This window comes from Phoca vitulina, unplaced genomic scaffold, assembly GCF_004348235.1.
Source record: "Phoca vitulina isolate PV1807 unplaced genomic scaffold, GSC_HSeal_1.0 scaffold86, whole genome shotgun sequence".
NCBI lineage: Eukaryota > Metazoa > Chordata > Mammalia > Carnivora > Phocidae > Phoca > Phoca vitulina.
In genome coordinates this window covers 2,001,020-2,020,042 of record NW_022589789.1, presented here as the reverse complement: position 1 = coordinate 2,020,042, position 19,023 = coordinate 2,001,020, and the positions used below count along the sequence as shown (strand labels likewise).

General features: G+C 35.5%; 1 protein-coding gene across 13 annotated transcripts in view; it reads left to right on the top strand.

Annotated features, from left to right (window-relative positions):
* Positions 1-19,023, top strand: part of CREM (cAMP responsive element modulator) — a 72,169-nt gene that overhangs the window by 33,447 nt on the left and 19,699 nt on the right. For 4 of the 13 annotated variants that reach the window (XM_032395646.1, XM_032395645.1, XM_032395660.1 and 1 more), the window contains 3 exons: positions 7,786-7,883; positions 8,031-8,173; positions 16,007-16,195. In XM_032395646.1, coding sequence (XP_032251537.1) covers positions 7,786-7,883; positions 8,031-8,173; positions 16,007-16,195 — 430 coding nt within the window. Of the gene's footprint in view, positions 1-4,481; positions 4,629-7,785; positions 7,884-8,030; positions 8,174-16,006; positions 16,196-19,023 lie in introns of all 13 variants that reach the window. The other 9 variants (XM_032395644.1, XM_032395643.1, XM_032395642.1 and 6 more) reach the window with 3 other exon arrangements.

Genomic DNA, 19,023 nt, shown 5'->3' with positions numbered 1-19,023 from the left:
CTTACACAAAACAAAAAGATGCTTCTTTCTTTACCCACTTTTGACTTTGGAGCCTCCACACATGTTCTTGAATCATTGCCAGTGTTCCTTCTATGCCATGTGTGTACGGTACCCTCCTTCAAGGATGCCGTAGATTCCGTTGTGGCCCATGTGCTCAGTATAATAATATAATAATACTGAGATGCTAAAGGTAGGGAGCCTCATGAATTTTTTTTTTTTTTTTAATGAGTAACAGTGAAGTTCATCTTGTTAACTCTACCAATACAGTGATGGGCTTTTTAATACTAGTCACCAGCTTTGGCAAAACCAGTGAGAATAGAATGTCTGGATATAGAATGTCTCTCTATATAAGGGTTTTTGTTTTGTTTTTTAAGGATACATCTGAATTCTCTAGAGTATGTCATTTATGCAGGTTCTCAGCCTGTCTTTCCACAGTTTAACAAAAGAGTTGTCTCATGAGCTTTTGCACTGCCCAGAGTTTGGACATAGAGAAGTTTCACTGTAGTTATAGAATTCCTACAACTTATCTCCAGAATGCTGGTAGTACAGTTTTGTATTAGTGGCTCCAGCTCCTTTTCTACAGCAGGTATTCTTGACACTAAGCCATTTTGATAGAGTGATTATTTAATAATTTAAAATCCTGAAAATTATACTTGAAAGGTAATTAAGGCAACTTAAAGCATGATTTGTATTTATCAAAACCTCACAGATCTTTTTTTTTTTTTTTTTAAGATTTTATTTATTTGAGAGAGAGTGAGAGAGAGAGCACATGAGGGGGGAGGGTCAGAGCCCGCCGAGCAGGGAGCCCGATGCGGGACTCAATCCTGGGACTCCAGGATCATGACCCAAGCTGAAGGCAGTTGCTTAACCAACTGAGCCACCCAGGCGCCCAAAACCTCACAGATCTTTCTTGAGTTGTTCAGTTCTTCAGAATATCTAATGTCTTTCAAGCTGGGGTACTTCCGCACAGAAGATGAATGTGGGCACTATCCACCATCCCAATCCACAGGTCCAGTCTGTAATACCGGGAGTGCGCTTGGGTATAATTCATACTCTATTTCACTCAGTCTCTGACTCACGAGCTCTCTGTCAGGATTTTGGATGTGGTGGTTCTGGCTGTGCTGCAGTGCTGTGGTTGAAATCACAGCCTGCTTCAATGCTCCGTTCTTTACACTGTGAGCCGGGGCCTGAGGGCTACATTCGGATAGAGCAGCAGTTTTCAAAATGTGGTGTGCAGGACCCTAGGGGAGACTCTGAGGAGACTTTCAGGAGGTTTGGGAGGACTAACTGTTTTCATAATAATGCTAAGATTTATTTTCCTTTTTCATTGTAATGATATTTACACTGATGGTTAAAAACAGAAGAGGGTGGGAGTAAAGCTGTTGGTGCCTTAGCATGAATCAAGTCAGTGGCATCAGACTATACTAGTAATGATTGTATTCTACACTGCCATTCACTTGCAGTTAAAAAAAAAAGAAGTTTCATTTAAAATACCCCGATGAAGCGGTAAATATTACCAATTGTATCAAACCTTGGCCCTTGAGTACATGTTGTTTTCATATTCTGTGTTATGAAATTGGTATGTTTACTGAAAGCATTTCTGCTGTGTAGTAAAGTGTTCTTGAAGAAAAACACTTGTGTAATTGTTTGAGTGGTGAAATGAACTAGCTGGGTTTTTTTTCCACAGGACATCAGTTTTCTCTAAAGAATAGCCAATAGCCAAACTATGGCTATTCAAACTTGAGTGTTTGGAAAACATTTTCTTAAAAGCAAATGAAGTAAGCTTGTCACATCAAGGAAAACAATTGACAGTGTTTATTGTCTATGATAAAATTCAAGCTTTTAGAGAGTTTTTTAATTTTGGAAATCCTGTACCTGCCATTGTGAGCTTGATAGCTTTTCAGTATTTATAGTATTCTGATGAGATTGATGTTGATTTTAATGAATGAGGTTTTCTGATAAAGTATCATGAACTATGTCAGCATTTGGGAGATCTGCTTTTAATTCAGTGAGCCAATATTTTCCAAATAACTACTGTGTGATGTTACAGAATCATGCATGGGATCCATTCAAAGTGCAGGACTGGTCAATGGATTTTAATATAACATACGGTTTCAGATTCCACATTGCAACTGATCTTTATGAAACAACCACATGTTGAGTTTGGGTGTAGTAACAAAGAATAATATCCATGTTTTTTGGAAAGAGCTATTGTAATAGTCTTCATTTTCCAATGATATATCCGTGTGAGGTCCAGATTTCTTTCACGTTATCGACTAAAATATTGCAACAGATTCAGTGTACGAGTAGGTATGAGAATTTAGCTGATTTCAATTAAACCAGACATTAAAAGAATTTATAAAAAAGTAAAACATTGATACTCTGGTCACTAATTTTTTTGTTTTGGAAAATGTAATTATTTTTAATAAAATGCTATTTATGTTAGCATGTAGTGGAATTATTTTTAAGGTATAAAAAATTTTCAGTTTTAATTTCTAATATGGTAAATATTGATACATATAACCAGGTATGCTGGAGCTGGCTTGTGAGAGCCAATTGCCTGCATCTTTTTCCAACTTTGTGTTCAGTGTCTGTTGGTAACTTGAAATCTGCCATAGTTAGAGTGTCACATTACAGAAATCAGCAAATGTTTCGAATCAAGATTCTCCCTTCCCCAACACTGATTGTTAAATATTTACGGCATCCGACTGGATATAAATCACATAAACAAGAGCTCTTTGAGTCATCAGTAATTTTTAAGAGTGTAAAGGTGTCCTGAGAGACTAAAAAGTTTGAGAATTATTTGTGTGGCAGAAGGAGTACCTTTTGGTAATTGGTCCACAAAGAGGTGGGTGCTTTTTTATTATTCACACAGATTTATCTTTTGTGCTGCTTTGTCGTTTCTACAATAAATCCTTCCATTGTTTGTTGTTGTTGTTGTTGTTTGGGGTTTTTTAAACTTCTGGTTGTTAAATGTATTCTACCATGGTGTAATCTTTTTCTTTTCCCTAAAATCTAAGGTAGACAATAATACTCCAGGGGCAGGTGGGCTGAACTTGCCCCTTGGGCTATATATGTTGGGTGTCTCTGCCCTTTTCTGTCTATTATGCAGGCCTAGCTCAAGCTGTGGCTTCTACACAAAGCCTGTACTTATTGTTCAGACTCATTCTGATCTTTCTGTTCTGTACTCCCATGACTTTCATGGCCTGTACAATGGAGCAATTCGTTCTATAATGCTTGATGTGCTATTGTTTCTTAGGTGTTAGTTTTATCAATTTTACTTTCTACCCTAGTGCACCTAGTACAATGCTCATCACACAGGTTCTCTTGTATGGATGAAAGATTTTTACTTTTGGATTACCAAAGAAGCTTGTTTTCTAAGGAAATGATCTTATAAGTAAATCTTATAATTATTTGTTATAAGCCCAGTTTTTAATAATTATTTTAAAGTATAAGTAGATTGGAAATCATTGGTGTTTCTTAAAGTGAGGCTCTATACAGAGGCTTCCTTCAAAGTTTGTTTTAGAGCTTGTGGTTCTACTACCATTCATGGTAGAAACTGGTAGCTTATTTCACTTATTTCATTTCCCAAGTCTTTGACTCTTGAGTAAGTCATAATGAATAGTGAGTGAAACAGTAAAATGAAGCGTTTCTAAGATTACACTGGCCTGCCTATAGGATTGCGTTGTTGACTAATTAGCAAACTTGGCAGGTTTTGAATCCAGGGGGTTGAAGTACGGTGTTTTGCTGGTGGGGATCTCTGTTGAAAGCGCTCAGGGGTACTGGGAGATGGTTGTACTTTGTACAAGCTAAGGGATGGTTTTGGCCCTTTCTTGAGATGCTGGAGGTAGCGGGGAGGAAAGCTGTAAGAGGGACATCCCAGATCTAAGGCATGCATTTTCTCTGGATTAGACACATTAAGGGCATGAGAAGTCCTTGGAATTCCTCTGGCCTGTGCCTTTTTTGTGATTATGGGGGCATAAAAGTAACTGTGATTTTCATTAGTATAAAAGACAAGGCATTAGCTTGCATCTGGAGTAATACCAGAATATCCTATTTCGAACGTTTCATTTATTAAAAAATAATTCACCATATTTAAGTTCTGTCTCCAATTTCTCTCAGGAAGTTGGAGAGGGTAGTTTATACTCTGGCCTAAATAAGGATTCACTGTTAATAGTCGTGAGGTCGTAGTGAGGTAGTTTAACTGCTTTAGAACTTTGTGCTTGGAGCATTCTTAGCCATCGAAGCATGGGAACCGAAAGTGAGGAGCATGGGTTCTTTAATATCTATCACATCAGAGAATGACTGTTCCAGGACAGTAACCACCTCCTAATGGTAAGTAGCCCAGTGTGCCTGTCATTTCTTAGAAGCAGGAGAAAGAAAGGAAAAAATGGCCCGTCGTAATAGTGAATGGTATTTCTTTTACAAAACAAAACAGAAAATGAGCCAGCCTTAATCCTCAGTGGTGATCATTTTTGCAGGTTTCTGTAGCTGGATCAGGCACCGGAAGAGGCTCCCCCGCTCTAACTCTAGTACAGTTACCTTCGGGCCAGACTGTACATGTCCAGGGAGTAATTCAGACACCACAGCCATCGGTTATTCAGTCACCGCAGATACAGACTGTTCAGGTCAGCTGCCTTCCTGGGTGATTTGTTCTTGACTTTCTTCAGGGTTGTTGTTGTTTTTTCCTTTTATTAATTTATCATCTTTTCCTTTGTGTATGCTTAAGTCTTTTTATCAGAAATTTGGAGGAATTTCCTTTTCCCATGTGAAGTGCATTGTGCCCTGCTAGATACATAGATTTGACTGGAGAGTTGCAGTTTTGTTAGCTCTTAATTTACAGGATGAGTAATTGCCAGATGAGTAATTCTTTGAGTCGTTGCTCTGTGCTTAGACTCAGATTTATTTAGCTAAGCTCTCCAGTGATGCTTAAAAATATTTTGAGGATTCTTTGAAGATGTCTGATAAACACAGCATATAAAGATTACTGTTTTCATAAATACATTAGTAAGTAGGTGGAAGTTTATTTTTAATTCAATATCTGTAACTTGTAGGAAACATAGGGTATTATTGTTACCTTGGCATTATGCTTCTACATCACCAGCCCCTCTCAGATAAAACCTTGGTTTTTGTAGACATGATTATTATGGTTGTGATCCAGAGATATGTTTTTAAATTTATTATTATCAGAGTTGATCACAAATCCTTAACATTTCTTGAAGCTAAAACATTTTTTTTGCATCAATAGATGTAAATTAAGTATGAATTTTTTAAAGTTTTTATTTTAATTCCAGTTAGTTAACACACAGTGTAATATTAGTTTCAGGTGTACAATATAGTGATTCAGCACTTCCATACAGCACCTGGTGCTCATCACAGCAAGTGCCCTCCTTCATCCCCATCACCTATGTCACCCATCTCCCCACCTACCTCCCCTCTGGTAACCATCAGTTGTTCTCCATAGTTAAGAGTCTCTTTCTTGGTTTGTCTCTCTCTATTTTTTTTCCCCTTTGCTTGTTTTGTTTCATAAATTCTACATGAGTGAAATCATGTGGTATTTGTCTTTCTCTGACTGGTGTATTTAGCTTACCATTATTATACTCCCTAGCTCTATCCATGTAGTTGCAAATGGCAAGGTTTCATTCTTTTTATGGTTGGGTAATATTCCATTGTCTGTATAGACCACATCTTTATCCATTCATCTCTTGATGGACACTTGGGCTGCTTCCACAATTTGGCTCTTGTAATAATGCTGCTATAAACATAAGGGTTCATGGATCCCTTTAACTAGTGTTTTTATATTCTTTGGGTAAATATCAAGTAGTGTGATTGCTGGATTGTAGGGTAATTCTATTTTCCAGTTTTTGAGGAACCTCCACACTGTTTTCCAGAGTGACCACACCAGTTTGCATTCCCACCAACAGGGCACCAGGGTTCCTTTTTCTCCACATCCTCACAAACATTTATTGTTTTGTCTGTTGTTGATTTTAGCCATTCTGATAGGCGTAAGAATGCGTTTTTCAAAGCATACTTTTCTTGGTTATTGAATTTATTTCTGTTCCTTTTTTAGGTCAGTTATTATCCTTTAGATGTTGAAATTATTTGAACATAGTTGATGACAAAAAGATTGGTGAGGAAAACATGGGTGTGCACATGTAATCAGTCTTGTCCCTTGTATATTTGGCTACCGTTTATTGCAGAATAAGGTTGCAACTTGATACTTGAAGTAATAAATCCACATGCATTGAAAGCTTAGTTAGCTTTGCTGCACAGGTATCTTTTCCAAAGAGTAAGAATCATTCTTAGCATTGTCTCTTTTTCCCATAATGATCCTTGATTCCAAGAGTTTCTCTTTCTGACCCTAATTATAGAACAAGAAAATCCTTCCATTCTCCTTTTTGAATTATGACTTTTATTGGGGTGCAGATATTTCTGCTCTAGATATTTCTGGCTGCTATTGGAAGAAAGTATTATCTTATATTCAGTAGGCTTTTTTGGATTTTGTTAAGTAGGTGATTTAATTATCTTTGTAGACGTAAGTGCCAGTAGATCTTGTCTTAGAATTCCTGCTTGTTGAACAATGGTCGTCACTTAATCTGTCTGCATGAACTTCAGCTTTCACCTTTCTGAAGTGGGTAAAATAGTATCCTACCTCACATAGGGGGTTTGTTATGAGTTTATGATAGGTGTGTGAAAGCCCAGTGTAAAGTGATAAATGTTTGGAGGTGATACATGATTGTTGATTGCAACATTTTTTCTAAGTTCTATTCATTGGTGGCTGTGCTTATGTGTAGGGTGTCCATGACCAGAAATGCATGGTCTTATGTTCCATTTTAAAATGTATTGCAATATCTAAACTGTGTGTAAGTGAACATTATGTACATCAGTGTGCTTCAAGAAGTATATATTCCTGCTTGCATTGTTGACATTTAAACAAGGTTTTTTTTTTATTTTGCCCAAATCAAATTCTCCTGTAATTGTAATATTAAGTGAGTTTTATAAACTCGGAACTACCCTAAGCCCTGAATGATAATGGCATAGTATATTGAGAGCCATCATGTTATTGTAGAGACTCATTATTTTAGTTTTCAGACTTTTCCTTGAAATCCTGTGATTAAAAAAAAAAAAGAAAGAAATCCTGTGATTATTATGTGACTCGAAAAATGAAATCATGCTTAAAACTCTGATCTTTCTTTTAAGGAGAAATTCCTTATTTTGACCTTCAAGACTTAACCAGCATCAAGCCCCACCCTAATTCTTGTCCTATAAATCCTAACTTTAATCAGGCTTGGTTACTTGTTTGCTTCTTTGAACCTATCTAATGTCTAGTTTGAAGACCCAGCTCAAGTCAGCTGAGGTATTGTGAAGAGGGTAGTGAGGTTGAGATGCTTTTTTCTGCCTCTGTCACTAGCTCACTCAATCCCCGCTGGATTTCTAAGAGTAGGTTTAGGGTAGGGATCTTAAGTCTTAGGTATCTTACATGTGGGTAGTCCTTTCCTGTGAAGCTTCACCTGCCATGCCAACCACTTTCATTTGCCTTTCTGTGGTATTTATTATCCGAACCATTCCTGCCACACATACCTGCTCTGCAGCTGACGTGTGGGCGTCTTGGCCCCCTCTGCTAAGCCAGGTGTGAGCTGCAGTAGTGCAGGTGCAGTGTGTTCTGCTGCTGGGCACTTTCCCAGCACCCGGCTTCGTGCTGCACACCTAGACCCTTAAGCACCGTTTTTTGAATGAAGGAGATCATATATTTTATGATGCATTTCAGAAACTCTTGTATTGTAGGTAGCAACAATTGCAGAGACAGATGAGTCTGCAGAATCAGAAGGTGTAATTGATTCTCATAAACGTAGAGAAATCCTTTCACGAAGACCCTCTTATAGGTAAGTTATTTAAGTTTCCTACTATAATGATACCTTTTCCAAAAAGAGAGAATGATTATGTATCAAACCAGTTCTTCCATTATAGCTTTTCTGTCTTAAATCTCATTCATATATCTTGATTATTTCTGTTGTCAAATTATGTTTTAGAAAAATACTGAATGAACTTTCCTCTGATGTGCCTGGTGTTCCCAAGATTGAAGAAGAAAAACCAGAGGAAGAAGGAACACCACCTAACATCGCTACCATGGCAGTACCGACTAGCATATATCAGACTAGCACGGGGCAATACAGTATGTATGCTGCAATTCGCTATGATACAGTGCTAGCTTTAAGTCTTCTCTAGTTACATTGAAGCAACTTGGGTTTGGCATTCAATTGTTCCATTTTAAAATGCATCGCAATATCTAAACTGTGTGTATCATAGAATGAAAAGTACATGTTAAAGAAGTGAGAGATTTGTACTGACAGCTGTCATATACTTTTGAAAAGTAAAAATATTTTACTGAACATAGAAGAAAAATTTTGGGTAAAAATAAAGGGAGGCTTTGCCTATTCATATGTTTATATTCATGTCTGGTAAAAATTTAAAACTTACTGTTTTTTGTTGTCTTTATAAGATGCATGCAAACATAAGATATAAATGTCTGTATTTCATTCTTGTTGGCTTTTGTTACCAACAATTACATATTATGCTTACTAATCTGAAAGAGGTACATAATGTTTCCTAAATTATGTTTTAAATGTAATTATGTTTTCACTACTCTTTGTTAATTTGTGCTGCAGCTTTTTCTAGAAGAGAATGGAAAAATGATTTATTTTTTAAAGCTACAGCAATTGGACAGATCATTTTATTTGAAATTTTAAACATCAAAAGCTGTAAATAAACAGATACGTTCACATTTAGTCTTGTGCATTTTAATGGGCTGTTAATCCTGTGCTTTTTACTCTAATTAAAGCACTGATTTTTTTTCTCAAATCAAGTACATTTGATATACATAAAAATGCTTTAGTAAAAAACAAGAGCTAGGAAGAAAAGCAAAAAGAGGGAAGAAAAGCCAGAAAAAGGACAAAAAAGATTAAAAAAAAAACTACTTAGATAATGGAATATGTGTGGTATTAGATACTATGTTGGTTTAAATATGATGGTAAGATTTTAGGTATGTTTTCTGTTTTCCCTTATTTAAAAAATAGTAATACCTAGAAAAACTCTCAAGTCTTTAAGATGTGGCTGTTAAAGCAAAGGATACTCTTTAATGTATGGGAAGATCTTATATAGTTGTTAGTTTTTTAGAGTTTTTTATTTTGGTGGTGGTAGATTTGCAGTATTAAACGAATTCTCATTTGGCAATTCTGGCTCTTCAGGTAGCTCCTACCATGATACCTAGCAGAACTGGGGTATAATTTGTCCACAGCCTCTATGGGGTGCTCAGTGGGCATGTCCCAAAGTCAATGTTAGCAAAAGGAAACTCCCCACTGTCTCTGTAAAGAGTTAGATCTTGAGGTTTTGCTGTAATTTTTCTTTTTTTTTTTTTTTTTTACTTCTCTGATTTCTATACCTTTCTGTCTGGCCCAGTGGGAATAGATGGTGGGAATTTTAGAGGTGTAAATCAGGGTTTGCCAGCTGGCAGGCCTCTGCACGGCAGCACGGAGGTAGAGGAGTGTGGGCTCCTTGTACTCCCTGGAGTGGCTGGGCAGGGCTTGGAGCTGCTGGAAACTCCTGGTTGTTCAGGTCTGGTCTTAAGCAGTGGGCTGTACACATACTATCATTTTCTATTTGTGGCATAATAGGGAAGAGGTTGGAAATTACTGATGAAATAATGCTAAGACACGTTAAAATTTGGGGGGTGACCTAAGATGCTTTCATCTTAAACATTTCTTTGGCATATCCCAACACTGCTTAGGAATTTATAGAAGTGGTGATCTCTGTACAAGTGATATGGAAGGGGATGCTGTAGGTTATTTTGCCTAGGTTATTAGCTGAAATTTTGAAATTGTGAAAACACTGGGTTGAGAGAACGTTGAAGCTAGAGGTGATGTGGGGAAGGCTCCGGGTCCTGCCATTCACTAACTGGATCAGATAGAGAAGCTTTATTTTCCCATCTCAGGGTCTTTGAAGTGGGAATAATACTAAAATTGCCAAACTCTGGGGTTAGTGTGAGGACAAAAGGAAATAATAGGCAAAAGTGGTAGAAAACAGACATGCTACTTTTGACACAAAACAGAAATGTAAGGCAGTGTCTCGTATGTGAACTTTCCCTCCAGGTAGCAGCAAAGCCTGTATTTCTTGTGCTCTGAGTACATGCACTTGCAGCAGGGGCCTGGCAGGAGACTGACATCACTGTGGGTGCAGGGTGGTGGGAGTAGAGTCAGGAGTTACGGTTGAGAACAGCAAATCGAAAGTTTAGAAGTTAGATGTTTATCTGTTTGCCACATTAGAGGTCATGGACTGTCTCTTATTGAGGTTTCTTAATTTAGACCCATACAATATGATCCTGGCAGGTATTAAAAGTTGTGATTATTCTGTATGTGCTCTCTGCAGGTAGAAATTGCCATTTTTATTGCTTCATGAAAAGTGATAACTGCCTTTGCTAAAAATGCATCTCTTAGACGTTTAGTGACGCTTATGTTGATAATTCTTTCTTCTGAGAGGTGAATACTAACATTAAAAGTGTTTAAAAGACATTTACTTTGATTGGAGGGTAAATGTATATTTACACATACACAAGATCCATTTTCATTAATCAGATTTCTTAGTAGGAATCTTAACAGATATTAATGCTTTAATGTTGTTCCTGGATATCTAAAAAATGAAATAATTACTGGTGTCTTTCGGTTTTTAGACTTTTATTTTACTAGAATTTCTGGAGATTATTCTGGGTTATTTGCATGTATCTGTTTTTGAGACCCTCTCATAACCTTTTACTGTAAAATGTGTTTTTGTAGGTTTAATTCTTTCTTCAACTTTTATTTATGGATGACTTTCCCCTAGGCTTTGCTTTTTTTTTTTTCAAAGATTATTATTTTAGATTACTTATTTTTAATTTAGTATAGTGAGGTAGTTGGAGTTAAAAACAAAAGAACTAAAGGACTGTGTGTGTCAAGGTTGAAGAAATAAAATAAAAATGAGCGTACTCAGGCTTTCTCATATACAATCAGTTATATTTTTAATAGTCAAAAGTTAGATATTTGACAGAAGTTGGCCTTATTTTTTCAACTTATTTTTTTAATCACAGAAACTAAGAAGTGAACGTTAGAATAGTCTACTCCCTGGGAATAGTAAAAATAACTCTAAACAGACAGGGATTCATTATTGCAACACCAAGAAAGTCAGCTATACTTGCAAAATCTTTACTGGAAGTACAGATCTTAGTGATAGGTTTGCTGTAAGCCAATTAAGTAATTCTGGCCAAAGAAAATTTGTTTTGTCTCAAGAGAATATTTCTGAAAGATAGCAGTTCAGATAATCTCAGAATTAGCAAAGAATGTTACTTGTTGCATGAGACATTTAAGATCTGCATTAAATGGGGATGAATTTCATAAACATAGTAAAAGTAACTAAAGAAATTTAAATGTTTGCAGTTTCCTAATTCATTAAGTTTTCTCTAAAGACAAAGTCTTTTTTTTTTTTTTGTCCATCACTCTGCTATATCTAACCTCTTCCCTTCCAATTAAGGACTATCACCCAAGATTATTTATTTTCTAAATGTCCCTTGTATCTTTGCTTGTCCCTACTTTATTTTACTAGGAACCTTGTTAGAATGAGTCTCTGTTAACCCATCTTTACTGGAATTCTTATACACTAAAGGTAAGTGGGTCAATCCAAAATCCACCATTATAGAAAGAGATCTATGTGAACTTTGTGGGCTACTTAAAGAATTCAGAATTCTCAGGAGACTGCTATGAATAAACACCATAAAAGGAATTTGCATGATAGGTGTACACATTCTAAAGTAAATGCAGTTGCATTTATAACTCTTAGTAGTGACTTTGCTTACATTCTCCCAAGGTAACTTTCAAAGCAAACATAGAAGGTATCTGCTTAATGTAAATCTGGCTTTTTAATCTTGGTGTTGCTATTCTTGTTATAGCACGAGGTTATTTTAGTCTCTCTTCAGCTGTATGAACCTCTTGGTTTTTAAGGTACAGGTACTCACAGGTTCTGTTCCGCGCTCACTTTTTTAAATTTAAATTTGAGAATTCACTGGCATAAGGTCTGCTGTTCTTTATAAAGTTAATTCAGTGAAGTTTTATTTATGAATTTTTTTTGTAATTTGGAATAAAGATGGTTTTAAATTATAATTAAACATATGTTTATGTGTTTGAATTAGCTCATATATACCGGGTTAGGATTACAAAGATGTTAGTATCAAACGAAAAGTCAGATGAAATCTTAATTTAAATAAATTCTACTTCTTCCCCATTTGGTCATGAACTCTTTTCTTTGTTTTTTTTGTTTTTTTTAGTTTTCCACCCTTATCTTTCTCCTCTTCTTTCTTTATTGATCATACAAAACTTTAAAATACTGCTTTTTTAATTAAAACAGATTTTTTTGCCAAAATTCTTGAATTTTCATCCCGCACATAATATTTTCTTATTTCTATGATATTAATAGCTCTGGGAGAGGAGTGCTCAATGGCAATGAGTAGAAGTAACAGATTTTTTAAATACAGTTTTGTGAACTAGGAATTTTTAAAGAATTTATTGCCTACACTAGTTGATATGTCATCCTGGTTACTGTGGTGTATGGTAAGTTGGGGATGGAGAAACCATACTTGGGTTAATATTGATTCGGAAGTAAATACCATGACTATATAAGGATGTATATAGAGACATTTGTGTAACCACTGAAACCAACTTAGTAGAAAAATACTTAGTAAATTAGTGATTTACACTCTATCTAGACAAACTGTTAATGTAAGGTCAGTATGTCCAACATTCAACTTGTGGGTATAGAGTGACCTACTTAGTTATGGGGAATAGCTTACCTGAGACTTGAGAGGGAAAAAAAAAGCTAACTCCCAGAACAACTAGGACAACAGAGCCTAACCTCTACCCACCATTATTATGAGCAGTAACATACTAGCAGGCTTGAATCTATTAATAATGGGTGTTGAAGTAGAATTTAATTGATTATATAATCTAGCTGTTCAATTTTAATTCAATTTAGATTATTTTATCAAACTAATGTTATTAAGGATTACTTAAAAGAGGAAAATCAGTATGTATATAATCTAAAATAAAAACACTTTTACTTGTGTTTGAGTCCCAATCAGTCTTCATAGACCAGTGTGGACTCTTCATGGTGATCAGCAGTGAGGCCATAGGGATAAGCTTTTATGCCTCAGTTGCAAGTGTCAGTCTAAGAAATCATTAATAAAGCGTAGGTCCCCAAAATAAAATTGGTAGGAAATACAAAGGTATTTTATCTTCATTGGCTACTAATGGCCTTCATATGGGCCAATCATTTTATTTAAAAATGATTAGCCAGATATGATATCTGGGATTTGTTTTGAAATACTCCAGACCAAAAAAAAAATAAAGGCTGGGGATGTGTGGGCAAGGAAAATAGGTGACACAAAATTCTTTCTACTTTTATGTTTGCTAGCAAATTTCCATAAGTTTAAAAAAAATAAGTAAAACAAAAGATGTGACTAAATTCATTCAGTTAATTTCATCTTAATTTTTCCCACTATTTAATTTATCTTGATATGTGTTTACTGAAAACACATATTTTGCTATCCTTGAATATTTTGTAACCTGAAAAGTTTCCTCTTCAAATCTTGAATACACACACACACACACACACACACATACACAAGACCTAATTCTAGTATCCTGAAGCATTGGGAAATCTTGTTTATTGTCAAATGAGAGGTAATATTTTGAATGGGAAGGTCCTCTGTCATTTGATAATGCCAAAATCAAAAGTGCCTTTGGTATAAAAAATAAAAGCGAGGTTAAAGTGCAAGACTTATCAGTAGAAATGTTTTCCCCTAGAGCTAGCTTATGTGTGTGTGTGTGTGTGTGTGTGTGTGTGTGTTTAGCTTTTGTTTTCCACTAATTATATAATGACTTGACCAGAAAATAAAATGATGAGAGGAACAGATTCTTTATATATCAGCTTTTCACAGTGTGTGTGAAAGCAAAGAAGTTTGGTTGGAACTATGAGGAAACATTATTGAAAAAAATAAAGGGTGGAAAAAAAGAAATATGAAAAGAAAAAAAAGTAAGGGTCTTTGTTATCTACCTATTTCATGTTCTTACCCTAGGCAGCAACTACTCTCACATTAGATTTTTTACCAGTCCCAAAGCTTGTTAAATGTATTGGCATTGAAAATTAAGTTCTGTAATTAGAATTTGAAGCCGTATTTTATTTAACTCTTCTAGATTCACAAGTGGCTTAAGTTGTTTATGGTGTAGTCTATCTTGAGGAAATGATAGCCATTCATTCATCATTTACTGAGTGCCTACTACATGCTAGGCTTTGTGCTTCTTCCATATTGTGGTTACACTGCCTGTGTCTGCTTCGAAAGCACTATTTCTATAACACCAAACTAATTATCAGCTGAAAACACATTCAGATAAATGACAACATATGAAATACATTCATGTCCAGTCATGAAGATCTGAGGAAGCAATATCTCTTCTCTTTCATACTCCTCTTTTAAGAAAGTAGACATAGTTTGGTTTCTTCCCAAACCCTTTTGTTATAAAGGGTGAATCCTGAGACCCTTGAAATCTTGTTTTTTAAAATCTGTACAGAATGTGATGCTCTACGTGAGCCAGATAAAGCAAGTGATATTACATAAATTTTTCAGCCTCAGCATCCTTGATATTCTGTAACTGATTCTTAAGTTTCTGTCAATTCTGTCCTAATGGTGGCCTGTCAAAGAACAAAAACACAGAATGCATCTTGCAGAAATCTTTTTCAAAATGCTTAACGCATCTTTCTGTGTTAGGCCTCAGGTCAAGGAACTAAAGATTTATTGTTACTCTCTCCGAGTAGTTCGGACAGGTTTGTACAATCAGGTGTTCCACCTAAGTAGACCTTTACTTCGATACTGTTGAAAACGTTAGGGAATATGTTGGAAATATTCAACATACATTTTGACACACTATGTAACACTCCTGTAAGGCATTTACGTTGATTTATATGTGTTGTGTTATTCTGATGTGTTGTTATCTTCATTGTAAATCTAATGAGCTAGTTTATATGTGATTTTTTTTTTGAAAGCAAAGCCTTTGGTTCCACTTAAACCATAGAGTCATAATATTTATGTTAAAGTATACAGAACTCTCAGATATTTTAAACTGCTTATTTGTCTATTAGAGTGAAATTTAAAAACAAAACATTTGATCAGTTGTTTTTTGGAAACTTTTAGTTAATATGTTAACTTTTAAACATGACTGGCAAGTCTCAGTGTTTAGAGGAAGTTTGCCTTCTATTTGTTGCCATGAGCTGCAGTTATTCAAGACACTTGGTAGAGGTAAATATTGTAGCACAAATTCTTTCAATAGTTATATTTTAAGATCCTTTGCAACTTAACGTTGTATATTTCAGGATTCTCCTGACATAGTCAAAATGGTAAAGGTTACAGTTTTGTAGACTTAGGCTTTAAAACCAAAATGTATAGTAATATATATTCCATTAAGAGCTACTTTCTTTTGATGATAAATTAGTTAGCTGAATGAAGGTATAAATTCATGGTAATTGTGATGCTCGATGGAATTTTACTGACTGCTTTTTAAATGTTAGAAGAATGCTATTTAGCTATAACTAGAAACATCTGAGAGAATGGAGAAAACCAAGAAGCTGGTCTTCCTCCCTGTCTTCATCTCCACTCTTCCTCTTCAATAATTTAGCTGGATGGATACTAGGGAGGAGGCAAACTCCATGGGTTCTATGTATTTCAAATAATTCTGAATATAAGATATTTTCAAGTGTTTATGAGCTTTTTCAGAGTGTTGTCCTATGAAGAAGGATCTCCTTATCAATTCAGCCTAGAGAAATAAGGGTAAACTGACAGTTGGTAATTAACAGAGCCACAGTGTGTTCTTCCAATCTGGGATTATTACAAGTGAATCTTGAAATTCTCTAATATTTCTTTTCTTTTTCTGTTAAGTTGCTATAGCCCAAGGTGGAGCAATCCAGATTTCTAACCCAGGATCTGATGGTGTTCAGGGACTGCAGGCATTAACAATGACAAATTCAGGAGCTCCTCCGCCAGGTGCTACGATTGTACAGTACGCAGCACAGTCAGCTGATGGCACACAGCAGTTCTTTGTCCCAGGCAGCCAGGTTGTTGTTCAAGGTATATCTTATTAATCTCATACATTTAGAATACCTGTGCGTCCCTGTATCACACCAGTTAGTGGTGACTTTATAGTTTTCTGAAATAATACAGGTGGCAGATTTGGGGGGGCACTTATTTTAGTACATTCAACAACACGTTAAATTATATGATTTTCACTTTTTAGCAGGTTTTTTTGGCTCTAAAGAAAGGTTCCATTCTGAATAGCATGATGGGAAAAAAGACATGGGACACGTGAATGAATTTTTTAATTAAGTAAATAATCTTCATTTGGGGGCTATAAATGTTGTACCTGATACATAATTTTTATTACCTAGTGTACGAAGAGTTAAATATTCAATGCGTGGTGCACTGAATTGGGGATTTTCCCCAGATGTTATGCTCAAGTCTAATTTCTAGACATTTCATTCCAAAACAAATGCTGATATTTTTTTCTCTAGACTGTTCTAGTATATTTAAATGTCAGGTACCCATTCTACTTCATATGGAAGTGGTAAAATAAAACATTTGGGATGTAACCCTAAGCTTTTAGGGTAACCTAAGATTTTAATTAAATTCAAGTTATACGTTATTTTCATTTCATTCAGTTTTGCTTATAATAACTATAATGTGTTTAATACAGCTTGCAAAAATCCTATGTTTTTATTTAACTCTATTCCTCTTAGCATTTGCTTAGGAGTTAGTATTTGATGTAGCACTAATTTTAAAGGGAGTAATATTCGTTCTTTTGGTTTGAAAGTCTTGCAAGTATGGAAAAAAGCAGATTCTGGTTGAAGGATCTCTTGATAATTAGCTTTACTTTTAGGTATTTTGGGGGTTAATGTGAACTATAATAAAAATATGAAGAACTGGGTGGTGGTTCCACTCCATATATGGAGTAGAACAAATTCATGGTACTTACCTAATACTTTGTTTTCTTTTAATTGTAAAGCCAAAGCCACCTGCTTTATTTCCCCTGATTCTCATGAACCCTCTATGTCTAAATAAATAACCATAAAGAATCATCATTTCTTCTAGTTTATCTTTTTTATATGGATTTTCCATATAAAAACCTGATACTTTCACCAGAAGAGCTTTAAAATTTTTTTATGTTTTGCATAGATAATAGGCTAATGAGTTTTGTGCTTGTGGGATTTTATTTAGGAACTCTTTTTCTTCTATAAGTCACAAAGATACTTTTCTATAATAATTATATTAGCTTTATAGTTTTACCTTTCACATTTTTGTCCTTAGTCCACCTGAGTTTCACCTCTGTATATAGTATTAGGTGGAATTCATTTTCATTTTTCTCCATATATGGAGCCAGTTTTCCCCTACACATGGTTTGTCCTTCCCCATTAATTTATGGGGCAATCTTAATTATACAGTAGGTTCTCATATACACTTGGATCTGTCTCAGAACTCTCTATTCTGTACTATTGGTTTCCTTTTCTTTCTTTCTTTCTTTCTTTTTTTTTTTTTTTTTAAAGATTTACGTATTTATTTTAGAGAGAGAGCGGGAGGGAGGGGCAGAGGGAGAGAGAGTCTTAAGTAGACTCTATGCTGTGCTCGATCCCACGACCCTGAGATCATGATCTGAGCTGAAACCAAGAATGGGACACTTAACTGACTGAGCCACCTAGGCACCTGATATTGGTCTCCTTTTCTATATGCCAGTACCATACTGGTTTGTTATGTCACAGGAAAAGTTTCCCTTTTTATCTTTAAAAAAAAAAAAATTCTTTTAGTGCTGATATAGCTTATGTGAGCCATTATTCTTCAGTATGCATTTAGAATAAATTTGAGTTTCTAAATAATAAAAATATAGTAGTAAAACCAATGAGGTTGAATTTAATGTATTGATTAATTTAGGGGAAACTGAAGTCTTTTTTAAAATTGAGATATAATTGGCATATGACAATTAGTTTCAAGTGTACAACATAATGCTTTGACATTTGTTGAGACGCAATAAGTGATCACCACAATAAATCAGTAAGTCTAGTTAACATCCACCACCACTTTGTTACAGATTGGTTTTTTCTTGTGACGAGAACTTTTAAGACTTAAGTCTCTCAGCAACTTTCAAACAGCACAGCATTATTAACTACAGCCGCCATGCTGTGCATCACATCCCCAGGACTTATTTTATAACTGGAAGTTTGTACCTTTAATCACCACCCATTTTCCATTTGTACACCCCCTCCCTGCCAGCACCCCCCTCCCCATCTCTGGCAGCCACCCATCTGTTCTCTGTATCCCTGAGTCCCGGGGTTTTCATTGTTGATTCCACTTGTAAGTACGATCATACGGTATTTGTCTTTTCTCTGACTCACTTCACTTAGCATAATACCCGCAAGTTCCATCCATGTTGTCACAAATGGCAAGATTTCCTTCTTTTTTATGGTATAATAATAATTATGTGTGTTTGTGTGTGCGTGTGTACACACTGCATTTTCTTTATCCATTCACCTAGCAGTGGACACTCCGGTTGCTTCCATATCTTGGCTATTGTAAATAATGCTGCAGGGAACACGGGGATGCATATATCTTTTCAATTAGTGTTTCTGGGTTTTTTTGGATAAATACCCAGTAGTGCGATTGCTGAATCATAGGGTAGTTCTATTTTTAATTTATTGAGGAACCTCCATACTGTTTGCTATTGTGGTTGCACCGATTTACATTCCTACAAACAGTGTACAGGGGTGAGGAAGAACTGAGGTATTTATAATGTTAAATTGACCTGTTCCAAAGCATAGGATGTCTCATTTATTTAGATCTTATTTGAACTTTTTAACAGTTTATAAAGTTTTCTCTGTGGAAGTCTTTTATATTCCTTGTTAAGTTAGTTC